At 34.0% G+C, this 13,753-nt stretch overlaps 1 protein-coding gene and 1 pseudogene across 1 annotated transcript in view; one reads left to right on the top strand and one right to left on the bottom strand.

The window, feature by feature from the left end:
• The window catches only part of PAX1 (paired box 1), an 8,926-nt gene extending 8,677 nt beyond the window's left edge, over window positions 1-249 (bottom strand). The window contains exon 1 of the mRNA XM_053712633.1: window positions 246-249. Within this exon, the coding sequence (XP_053568608.1) occupies window positions 246-249 (4 nt within the window). The remainder of the gene's footprint in view (window positions 1-245) is intronic.
• Window positions 250-1,398: 1,149 nt separating this feature from the next.
• LOC128658132 (general transcription factor II-I repeat domain-containing protein 2-like) lies at window positions 1,399-13,104 on the top strand (annotated as a pseudogene).
• The last annotated feature ends 649 nt before the right edge of the window (window positions 13,105-13,753 follow it).

The following is a 13,753-nucleotide window of genomic DNA, read 5'->3' as shown; positions in this document are numbered from 1 at the left end:
GTTAAAGTCACTTCCTCTAAAGTCTTCTCTCTCTTTATGTTTGCAGACCACCTTCAGATGCTGAGAACAAAAGCTCAAGGTGATCTTCATCCGATTAGGGCAAATGACTTCAGTTATCTGACCGGAGTCAGTTCAGATCAATTTGACGTGTCTACCACGTCAATCTTGGTGGTCAACTACTGGGGACATCTCATTGGTTCTCGTCATCCCAAATAGGCTGAGATTTCTCCTTCAGTAGAACTTACCCATTCCGGTCTCTTGTAACTCTACCTCTGTCTTTTAGGAATTTCTCACTCCAGACTCGCTGAAACAACAGTATCTAGCAACTTCTAAGCCTTTTATACTTCCCTGGCAGTTCCATCCATCATTCCCTTTTTCATCCCTAAATATTCAGGCTTAAGTGTGCATTTGTTTAACTGATAAAAGGACATAGGTTGATCTTGTCCTGGCCTTTCTTTTTAGTATATTTTGTAATATTCAAAAAAGATCACAAAACATATGTATCTTGTATATCATCTGGAAATAATTACTTTATTCTTGAAATGCAAATCCGAAATTCAAAAAACATAAACGATTCTCTTCAGCAATTCTGTCATTTCTGTCACTCTCTCTCTCTCTCTCTCTCTCTCTCTCTCTCTCTCTCTCTCTCTCTCTCTCTATATATATATATATATATATATATATATATATATATATATATATATATATATATACTGTATATATATTAAAGTCATTCAACTGGGATACACCTGTTAAAATAAACTGACTAGAACAGAATGCTCTTTGGAGCAGGACAAGTTTATATTTTTCATGTTGTGTATATTTTATTCATTATTCATTAATTATATTCTCTTACAGGATTTAATTAAATCATTTAATATATTGCAAAGATTAGGTGGTATTTTTTGTGTAAGTAATCTGTACACCTGCTCACTGCAACCAACACATAGGAACGTGAGAAACTATCCTCAGGTTACAAATGGATAGAATGTTTAAAGAGATAGAATGGCAAGGAAGGTTGTTTAAATCCTTTACAATTTTTATTGGAAATCTATCACCAAAAGAATGTGCAGATCTAATACAATAAGAAAGAATAATGAGACTAAAGGCTCCAATGTTAAAAAGATGAATTATTGGAAACACACTTACATGTTATAAAGTAAAGTACATTTACATAAAAAAGAGATTAATATTTATATGTAGTGCAAAATAATACTGTTATTATTGCTAAAACATATACCACTAAAGTCACTGCTATTATTATTATTATTATTATTATTATTATTATTATTATTATAACCACATTACTATTAATAATAACAGTAACAATAATGTAAACGCACTGTGTATTTAGCACGGAAAACCAGAAGCGTAAAATTTAATTTATTCTCCACAAAAATGGGTACTTTTTGTATGTTAACTGACGGCTAGCTGTCATATATTTAAGCTTCTACACTAATAGTTTTTCTTTTAATATTTAGTGTAGTAAATAGTAGTTAAACTTGTCCACCTTTGGACTATATTGGGAATTGGAAAAAAAAATATGGTGCAGGCAGATATGACTATGAGTTTGCTAATATTGCTCTAAAAGTATTAAAACAACATTCCTCACTCTCTCCTTCTCTCTTTCTCTCCCTCTTATCCCTCTTTTATATATATATATATATATATATATATATATATATATATATATATATATATATATATATATATATATATATATATATATATATATGTGTGTGTGTATATATATATATATATATATATATACAGCAGATGCTATAAACGCACAAACTGATATGTATGTGTGTCTCTCTCAATATATATATATATATATATATATATATATATATATATATATATATATATATAAAACAAAATACACTCTGTATAACCAGATTATATTTGCACCTTTAGGATGAAATTTAACAAAAGCTCGGCAGTTTTAGTAATGGTGCAGATGGGAATTTGATTTGACTCTGTGATTATCTGATATCTGTAATCTTTGTGTACACATTTGCTTACTGTTCCCAATATAAACAGATTAGTATGACAGTGATAAGGTGCAAAGACAGGGGGAGGTGTGGGTGGGAATGAGGCACAATAATGACTGTTTTAGCTAAAACATTTTTTAATAATAGTGGACTGAGTATTAATACATTTATCACAGAGGGGAGAAAGTCTAGTAAAATATAGACCTGTTTCCAATATTAATACATTTGCTGAAATTGTATACAATATTGTTAAATATTAATTTAAAAATAGATATACAATTAATATAATTATATAACAAAGCAGGAACAATAATGTAAACCTTAGAGCATAATTAACATCACCTTACATTTCTTAAAAAAATAATGTATTACCAGTTTGCTAGGTATACATTGTACTTGTTTTCAGTCAAGAACAACCACAGGTTATAAAAAAAAATCAATAGATTGTCGCCCTCTATTGGAATTTTTGGGAATCTAGTATTTTTGCTTTGTACTGAATGTTTCAACGAGAATTCTACAATATACAAGTAAAGAATAGAAATTGAATTTCACATAGGACCTAAGCAGAACACATTGGGGGCTCAAAAAGAAGACATCAGGTAATTTGCTGAGCCTTCAAGAAACTATCTCAGACATCCTGAATTTATAAGAAAAATGCGCTACTTTGAAGTTGATGAATTGGTTTCTTTGCAATTCTTCCCAGTTCAGTTTTAGATTATATTAGGGGAGGTTTGCATTGTGACTAACGTGCGAATGGTTGTGTAGCATATTGTCTTCTGCATCTGTGTATTATCTATTTAATCTAATCAGATGTTTCATTCTATAGCATGTGAGATTATTTGGTACATCATTTTCAACAAGTCTATATATTTGACCTATTAATGCTTACTGTAAAACTAGAGATAAAAATAGATACATTTTACATTACATAAAATATTAAGAACATTGTTGAATTCAAATGATATACAGTATTTACCGTTAAAGTGTCAATTATATAATTAAATGTGATTCTTATTAAAATAAATTGTGGAGAAAATGGTTATTAAAATTACTTTTGTTACTCCTGTAGAAGTGTAATAATCCTTTATTGAAGAATATGTATTATACCTGAATCTTTTTATCACGTCAGATGGACGTTTTCTTTGGACTTTGAGTGTTGGACTTTGAGTGATTGAATGTAGCTGAACATGCATTAAATAGTAAAACATTATTTCCACTTCATCAAATTGGAATTGTTCCAAGATTGAATATTTATCTATATGATTAAACATATACCTGTATAGGTACAGAAATCTAACAGTAAGAACAGGTTAATTTAGATACACATATAGATAGATTGCTGATAGATAGATTGCTGATTGATAGATAGATAGATAGATAAATATACAAACACACACACACACACACACACAAAGAGAAAGAGAGAGATAGAGAGAGAGTGAGAGAGAGAGAGAGAGAGAGAGAGAGCGAGAGAGCGAGAGAAGAAACATACACACATTGTATTATCCTACATGCTAATATATTAGTTTTTATGTAAAAGATAGCGATTGATTCATAGAGATCGATAGATACAAAGATACATATAGATAGAAAGGTAGATGATAGATAGATTTATAGATAGATAGATAGATAGATAGATAGATAGTTGATAGATAGACAGACAGACAGACAGACAGACAGATAGATAGATAGATAGATAGATAGACAGACAGACAGACAGACAGACAGACAGACAGACAGATAGATAGATAGATAGATAGATAGATAGACAGACAGACAGACAGACAAATAAGTATATACTTTACATTTCTTAATTTCTGTTGAGTCCTTCCTTAATATTCTTTCAAGAACAGCATTTATGTGTTTGTGTGTTTAAAACTAAGGACATTATTGGAAGAGGTGAAGCAATCCTTAATACTTAGCTACACGAAAACTTTGCCCAGAAATGTTCCAAAAATATGACTCAATAATACTAAGCAAATATTTATTCTTTTCTTACTTGATTGACTTAAGGTAATGCAGCCAAAAAAAGAGCATTCATTGCTATTCACTGTGGAAACAGCATAGTGTACATATAAATGAGATCTCTCTAGTTACCTGAAGTAAACAATATAGCAGAAACACATGGAACTGCTCTCTGATCTGTACTACATCCCCAGAGATTCCCTTTCAGTTTTTTATTATTATTGTTTGTATGGCCTGAATTCATCGTAGCTTATTACATCAATAAATCAGGACTGAGTTCAGAAATCCATATTTTCTAGGCCATAGCTCATGTTTCTCAGATTAAACAAATATATGCAATTTATGTTAATTAACTAGATCATTTTCTGTAATTAAATTAATCATGTAAAGATTTAGCACCTAATTACCACATTATAAATTTTTGTACCAAATGAATTGCCTACTTACTGAAAGAAGCCAATAATTTGTGTCTCTACTGTATAAACACAGGGTTATTGAGATACAGAAAATCCCATATTTAAACAATTCACCGCAATCATCACACACAAGCAGCTTATTAATCAGCATGCTTGCAATACAGAATCACACAAATGGAAAAAATATTGGCCATCTGTACAATGAAATTTTATTGTCAATTCGTTTCTTTAATATTTATTATATGCTGCATTGGCTTTAGGTAAGTACTTTATACAGAGTGCATGCAAAGGGCTGCTGATAATTGTAATATTATATACAGCTGTGCATATTTTTAAATGGAAGTTAAATAATTTGCTTCGTGTGACCTATTCTCTCCTACCCCTACCCCCTGCTTGCTGCACCTGCTACTGCAGAACGGAAATTATCAGGTAGCAAGATAACTGCCAGTGTTTGCTGAGGGAAGGGGGGTTCTGCCAGTGACAACACACGTAAAAATCTTTACAGATTAAATCAAATTGCATTTCCTAATTAGACAAAGTTATATTTAATGGCAAAGACGAATACATTGTTATTCCACTAGGATTATAAAACAATATTTTTAGTTTAGGAAGAATAATATTTACTATCAAAAGCGGATAGAGTAATGTTTTTTTTTATTGATCAAAAATAAATACACACACACATATATATATATATATATATATATATATGTGAATGTATTAATATGTAAATTAATGTACACTTTCAATATTCTCTGGTCAGTTAAGCAATAAATGCATAACATGTGAAAACTAGCATGTTCACCTTATATTAAAACATTTATTGTATATGCAATATACAAGGAATAACATTTGTATTTGTTCCAATTTGATAATCCAGTGGGATTATCTACACACCGGTAAACACAAACATGTTGCTTTAATTAAATACCTACAGATAAAAAAATCTTTATTTTTGAAAGGATGCCAGTTATTCATAGATATTACTTTATTACTCATTATAATACGTCATACACATCAGTTGTTACCTGCAGGTTACTCTCAGTTGAACCGAATTATTTGGCAGTATAATTTATCCATACTCCAAATGTCTAGAGCGAATTTACCCAACAAGATGGTTTTCATTTTCTCCTTTCTTTTGTATCAGCCTTGGGACTGAATTGAAGACCTGTTGCGCCTGAGGTTTTGATTTAGTGTTTGTAAGTTTGTGATCTCATTGCCCAGTATGGAAAAATTAGACAAGGTTACATTTGCTGGCGTTATATGTTAACTATTTTCATTAAAAGCGAAGTAATAAGGGATCCAACCAATAAATGGTATTTAAATGGTATTGTGTATATATATATATATATATATATATATATATATATATATATATATATATATATACACACACACATATATATATACAGATCAAGATGGATTTTTGTTCTCTATTGTATACATTTAACAAATGAGTGTTAAATATAAATAGTTAAGACTTAAATAGCTACATTTAACTACCAATGAAAGTATACTGCATTTGTACCTAAACTTAGTTATTAAATTATAGATGTTAGAGACATGAGATACTGATATTTTTTGCACGATATATCGTTTTTCTTTCTCTCTTTTTTTTCTACAATCCGGTAAAACTGCTGGCAATCTACTTAGACATCTTCACATATTAAAGTGTTATCCATTAGTATGTTTCATTTCTAAGATATCACATTATTATTGTTATCATTGTTTTTATTAATTATTATTATTATTATTATTATTATTATTATTATTATTATTATATGTGTATATATATTATGACCAAATTAAACTGAACTGGACTGGTTAGCTGCATTAAAATACATTTTTAGGTAAACGTAATCAATATATACCTGGCAATATAACATCAATTATAAAGGGTTTTTACAATTATTGAAAACTTATTTGAGTCCCTTAAATCTTTTTTTTTTTTTTTAAATCCCGACCGACACTAAAATGAAAACAAATAATGCCCTATCAAAGCACAGTATACGTTTTTTTAGTAATTAAGTGACCATCGCACAATAAATTCACTTTCATTGCATATTGCAACTTTAAAACAGACAAATGTGAAATTAGCAACTTAAAAAAACATAGCTAGAAAATTTATTTTATTTTTAGCATTGAATTAATATTCATATGTTTACATGCCCCTAACACCAAATGTTCTGGACTTTTTATATATATATATTGTACCAGCAAACTGATCACACCTACATCAGTTTGAAGATTTTTCTAAACTGGAGTTGAACATCTAGTTTTTGTACTAATACTATTATTATTAATACTAATAATAATAATAATAATAATAATAAGCATAAACCCCTATTTTGGTTATGCTGCATGCAAATTGTTTACAGTCAGATTTATTTTACTCCCCCAGAAGTTTTTTCACACTCACCTAAGTGCATCCAGATGCATTGAAAGATCAAACTTTCCATAACCTAATAGGCTGTGTGAAAGATATTACAAGGAAGCCATATGACCAAACAGATTCAAATAGCAATTAACACACCGGTTGCCATTTAAGCATGCCTTTTTCATCTAAAGGGTTAAAGATTGTAATATGTTTGGTAACATAGACCTCCAGAGTTTTACTGACAAGTAAATGTAGTCTAAACGCCAGTGAACTTGACTCAATCACTTTAAGATTATTTTTATTTACTTCCCGCATGCATCTGCACCTGAGGGACGAAAGGTGACAGAAGATTAATTATTTCTCTGCATGTCTGAGCAACATGAGGGTGTCTGATTAAGCTTTCTCTGAATGCACAACTTCCACAAATTTCAAATACCCTGTATTATACAAACAATTTAATCGTGTAAGTATTGCCTTTATAGTAAACTTCAAATAGAGACACACATTCAGGTAGGAAAAAAATTGGTAATTGTCAAAAAAGAAAAAAAAAAAGAAAAAAGAAATAACAATAAATAAGACTAACAATATATTATAAACACAACTGTTATAATAAAGCAGTTAAGTTTAGTATATTGTCATCATAAAAACAAAACAAAAGAAAAGGTGGGGAAAATAGAAAGACTCATGTGGGGTTATACTGTCCAGCTGGCTTTTTGACTGGAAACAGTTGGGTCAGATTAGGTTAACGTCTTTATACTTAAACAATAATAAGATAAACTAACATTATTATTATTATTGTTATTATGAATAATAATAGCAATAATAATAATAATACTAATAATAATAATAATGTCTTCAAAATTGAATATACTTTATTGAATCTGGAAAGATCTAAATTTGATTTCTTGAAAATAATCTGATAATCTGATTTTAGTTTAAAAGCAAATTGAATTTGCAAGTGGGTTATTAATGATACCAGGTCTGCCATATGATATCAAATCATATGATAGCAAATCAGCTATTTAAAAAAAAATAACTTAATTGAAATGTGCGCTTGTATTACAAGTTAGCTACAATTCAAAAGCATTGCTCACGAGAGCGCCCTTCCATAGACTCAAATAGGAGTCTTATTCTCATGATGTGAGACATACTGTATATATTCATGTTATTATGTGTATATACACATATTAACACATAAATTACATAATTTATGTAAGAACTTACCTGATAAATTCATTTATTTTATAATGGCAAGAGTCCATGAGCTAGTGACGCATGGGATATACATTCCTACCAGGAGGGGGTAAAGTTTCCCAAACCTCAAAATGCCTATAAATACACCTTCCCACCACACTCACACCTTAGTTTAACGTATAGCCAAGTAGTGAGGTGTAAAAAGCAGTAAAGAAGCATACAAAAAAGAGGAACTTGAAAATAATATTGTGCTTTTATACAAAAAAATATAACCACCAAGAACAGGGTGGGCCTCATGGACTTGCCATTATGAAAGAAATAATTTATCAGGTAAGTTCTTACATAAATTATGTTTTCTTTCATGTAAATGGCAAGAGTCCATGAGTTAGTGACGTATGGGATAAAATACCCAAGATGTGGAAGTCTACAGAAGAGTCACTAGAGAGGGAGGGATACAATAAAAACAGCTATTTCTGCTGAGAAATTAAATCCAAAATATAAATTCTATAAACAGAAGAATCAAACTGACACAGTTGCCTGAAGAACTTTTCAACCAAAAATGTAGTAAATGTATGCAAAGAAGACCAAGTTGCTGCTTTGCAAATCTGATCAACTGAAGCTTCATTCTTAAAAGCCCAAGAAGTGGAGACTGATCTAGTAGAATGAGCCATAATTCTGTGAGACAGAGACTGCCCCGCCACCAAGTAAGCTTTGTGAATCAAAAGCTTTAACCAAGATGCCAAAGAAATGTCAGAGGCTTTCCGACCTTTCCTAGAACCGGAAAAGACAACAAATAGACTAGAAGTCTTCCTGAACTCTTTAGTAGCCTCAACATAGTATTTCAAAGCTCTTACCACATCCAAAGAGTGTAACGATTTCTCAAGAGAATTCTTAGGATTTGGAAACAAGGAAGGAACAACAATTTCCCTATTAACGTTGTTAGAATTCACAACCTTAGGAAGAAATTTATACGAAGTCCGCAAAACAGCTTTATCCTGATGGAAAATCAGAAAAGGAGACTCAGAAGAGAGAGCAGACAATTCAGAAACTCTTCTAGCTGAAGAGATAGCCAAAAGGAACAAAACTTTCCAAGAAAGTAGTTTAATATCCAAAGAATGTATAGGCTCAAAAGGAGGAGCCTGCAAAACCTTCAAAACCAAGTTAAGACTCCAAGGAGGAGAAATAGATTTAATAACAGGCTTGACACAGACCAAAGCCTGAACAAAACAGTGAATATCAGGAGGTTTATCAATCTTTCTATGAAATAAAACAGAAAGAGCAGAGATTTGTCCCTTCAAAGTACTTGCAGACAAACCTTTATCCAAACCGTCCTGAAGAAACTGTAAAATTCTAGGAAATCTAAAATAATGCTAAGAGAATTTATACAAAGAACACCATGAAATATAGATTTTCCAAACCCTATAATAATTCTTCCTTGAAACAGACTTACGAGCCTGCAACATAATAATTAATCACTAAGTCAGAGAAACCTCTATGACTAAGCACTAAGCGTTCAATTTCAATACCTTCAAATTTAGTGATTTGAGATCCTGATGGAAAAACGGCCTTTGAGACAGAAGGTCTGGCCTTAAAGGAAGTGACCAAGGTTGGCAACTGGACATCTGGACAAGATTCGCATACTAAAACCTGTGAGGACATGCTGGTGCTCTCAGAAACAGAAATGCGACTGTTCCATTATTATCTTGGAGATCACCCATGAAAGAAGAACTAGAGGCAGAAAAATATAAGCAGGTTGGTAAGACCAAAGAACTGCTAACGCAACCACCATCAGCGCCTGAGGATCCCTGGAACTGGAAAGGTATCTGGGAAGTTTACTCTTTAGATGGGAAGCATCAGATCTTTTTCTGGAAGACCCCACATCTGTACAATCTGAAAAAACACATCTGGATGGAAACCACTCCCCTGGATGTAAAGTCTGACGGCAGAGATAATCCGCTTCCCAATTGTCTATACCTGGGATATGAATCGCAGAAATTAGACAGGAGTTGGATTCTGCCCAAGAAAGTATCCGTGATACTTCTTTCATTGCTAAAGGACTGCGAGTCCCTCCCTGATGATTGACATATGCCACAGTTGTGATATTGTCTGTCTGAAAACAAATGAAAAGTGCTCTCTTTAATAGAGGCCAAGCCTAAAGAGCTCTGAAAATAGCACAGAGTGCTAAAATATTTATTGGTAACCTCTAGAGGATTCCAAACCCCTTGTGCTGTCAGAGACCCCCAGACAGCTCCCCAACCTGAAATACTTGCATCTGTTGAGACTACAGTCCAGGAAGGGCGAACAAAAGAGGCCCCCTTGAACAATATGATGATGGTCTAACCACCAAGTCAGATAGAGTTTAATGCTGGGATTTAAGAATATCAATTGTGATATTCGAGTATAATCCCTGCACCATTGATTCAACATGCAAAGCTGCAGAGATCTCATATGAAAAGGAGCAAAGGGGATCGCGTCCGATTCTGCAGTCATGAGACCTAAAACTTCCATGCACATAGCCAATGAAGGGAATGATCAAGACTGAAGGTTTCGACTGGCTGAAACCAATTTCATTCATCTCTTGCCTGTTCAAGACAGAGTCATGGACACTGAATCTATCTGGAAAACTAAAAAGGTGACCCTTGTCTGAGGAATCAAGAAATTCTTTGTTTAATTGATCCCCCAACCATGTCTTTGAAGACACAACACTAGTTGATTTGTGTGAGATTCTGCTAAATGAAAAGATTGAGCCAGTACCAATATATTGTCCAAATAAGGAAACAACACAATACCCTGCTCTCTGATTACAGATAGCAGGGCATCAAAAACTTTTGAAAGGATCCTTGGTGTTGTCGCTAGGCCAAATGGAAGAGCGACAAATTGGTAATGCTCGTCTAGGAAAGAGAATCTCAGAAACCGATAGTGATCTGGAGGAATCGGAATGAGAAGATAAGCGTCCTGTAAGTCTATTGTGGACATGTAATGACCTTGCTAAACAAAAGGTAGAATAGTCCTTATAGTCACCATCTTGAAAGTTGGGACCCTTACAAAACGATTCAAAAACTTCAGATCCAGAACTGGTCTGAAGGAATTTTCTTTCTTTGGGACAAAGAATAGATTCAAATACAAACCCAGACCCTGTTCCTGAAGCGGAACTGGTATAATTACCCCTGAAAGCTCTAGATCTGAAACACATTTCAGAAAAGCCTGAGCTTTCACAGAATTTATTGGAAAGAATCTTCTCACAGGAGGTCTTACTCTGAAACTTATTTGATACCCTTGAGAGACAATGTTCTGAATCCACTGATTTTGAACAGAATCTGTCTAAATGTCTTGAAATAATTTTAATCTGCCCCCCACCAGCTGAACTGGATTAAAGGCTGCACCTTCATGCAGACTTGGGAGCTGGCTTTGGTTTCCTAAAAGGCTTGGATTTATTCCAACTTGAAGACGGCTTCCAATTGGAACCAGAGTCTTTAGGCCCTAATTTACGCCGGCACTTTGAGACCAAACATGGAGCCAAATTTGCTAACCTTAGCCACCAGGAAAAGCAACAAAAGGTCCAAGAATTAAAAGGTAGCCTGCATTCTCAAAGGAATGTTTTTGCAAAAATGACAGCAAAAAAATGATGCAGCAGTGAAAGCCAGCTATCTTGTGGCTGAAGATATTGCGCAAGCTTCAAAGTGCTTTTCAGAAGGTGCATTTGTAAAGCAGTGTATGCTGAAGGTATGTGAACAGGTGCCCTGAGCAGAGACAGGCTTTTAACAATGTCAGCTTGTCAAGAAACACCATCACAGACCGAGTCAGGGACCTAGCCTGTAATCTTAAAAGAAAGTTGGCTGAAGAGGCATGCAGTTACCTGGCATTTTCATTAGCTGTTGATGAAAGCACTGACAATACTGATACAGCTCATCTAGCTATTTTTGTAAGAGGTGTGAAGGAAGACTTGTCTGTCAGTGAGGAGCTCTTGGATGTGGTCGCCATGTTTGGGACAACAACTGGGAGGGACATCTTCAATGCAGTGGATGAATCCGTAAATAAAATGAAATTACCTTGGGAAGAGTTGGTGGGACTTACTACTGATGGCGCTCCAGCAATGTGTGGAGAGAGAAATGGCTTGGTTGGACTGTTAAAAGAGAAAATGAAACAAAGTAATTGCCACACGCCGCTGATAACTTATCACTGCATTATCCACCAAGAAGCTCTGTGTGGCAAGGTTCTGCAACTGGATAACATAATGTCCACAGTCACGAAAACAGTGAATTTTCTGCGTGCACGGGGTCTGAATCATCGTCAGTTCCAACAATTTTTGAAGGAGATGGGCATGGAACATACAGATGTGCCATACTATACAGAAGTAAGGTGGCTGAGTAGGAGCACAGTTCTTAAGAGATTTTTTGAGCTTTTGGAAGAAATTACTCTTTTTATGCAAAGTAAAGGGAAGCCCTTGTCAGAACTGTCAGATCCAAACTGGCTGTGCGATTTTGTCATGTTGTGTGACATAACAGAGCATCTCGCCCAACTGAATCTGAGGCTGCAGGGCCACAAACAAGTCATAACCTCAATGTATGAGGCAATAACAGCTTTCCAGGAGAAACTGCGCCTATGGAAGTCACAGCTTGAAAAAGACAGTCTTGCCCACTTTCCTATCTGCCAGAGCATCTCAACGTCATTCCCAGGTACTTTTTCATGTGCTCGATTGGGTACCAAAGTGAATCGGCTGATTGATGAATTCAATCGACGCTTTTCTGACTTTAAAGAACAAAACTTAACCTTTACCAGCTTTGCCAATCCCTTCAACATCGATGTTGACAGTGCACCACATCACCTTCAAATGGAATTAATAGAACTTCATAGCAACAGTAGCCTGAAAGCGAAGTTCCAGGATGCGACAGTCGACGACTTTTACCGTCTCCTCCCCCCTGCTTTGATGCCACAGCTCCGACTTCAAGCTGCATGTGTTCTGTCCATGTTTGGGAGCACCTATCTATGTGAACAGATGTTTTCAGTCATGAATCTGAACAAGACCAAGCTCAGATCACGCATCACTGATGATAACCTCCATGCTGTTTTGCGGATTGCTACAGCACAAGACCTAACGCCAGACATCGATGGACTGACCTCAGGAAAACGATGTCAGCCATCTGGTCAGAAAAGTTAAAAAAAAGTTAATGCCTTGTGTTTGCCATATGTGTAATAAACAGTGTTTGGCAATATTTGTATGTTTAAAAAAAAATTACTGTCTGTTACAAAAATAATGTTTCAATAAATTGTACAATTATTGTACATTTGAATATCTACTTGCCATTATTCTGACTATGTTTCTGCTTTCAGAGCTAGTTATTACTTACACATTATTAGAAAAAACAGTAATAATTGAATGCAGTGACAATAATTTATTATGATAATAAAGAGTGGACACATAGTCCTATACAACCGGCCCTTTGAGGCCCTTTGAGGGTGACCAAACTGCTGATGCGGCCCCCGATGAATTTGAGTTTGACACCCCTGCTTTAGGGGAAGGAGTGGTTTTCCGTTCTCTATTCTGACGAAAGGAACAAAAAAGATTAGAAGCTTACCCTTAGATTTTTTATCTTGAGGCAAAAAACTCCCTTCCCCCAGTTATAGTGGAAATAATAGATTCCAACTGAGAACCAAATAAATTATTACCTTGGAAAGATAGAGATAATAATCTAGATTTAGATACCATGTCAGCATTCCAAGATTTAAGTCATAAGGGTCGTCTAGCTAAAATAGCTAAAGACAAAGATTTAACATCAATCTTGATGATATCAAAAATAGCATCACAG

This window comes from Bombina bombina, chromosome 4 (genome assembly GCF_027579735.1).
Source record: "Bombina bombina isolate aBomBom1 chromosome 4, aBomBom1.pri, whole genome shotgun sequence".
In the NCBI taxonomy this organism is placed as follows: Eukaryota; Metazoa; Chordata; class Amphibia; order Anura; family Bombinatoridae; genus Bombina; species Bombina bombina.
Note: the sequence above shows the minus strand (reverse complement) of the source record. Positions and strands in the feature narration are given on the sequence as shown.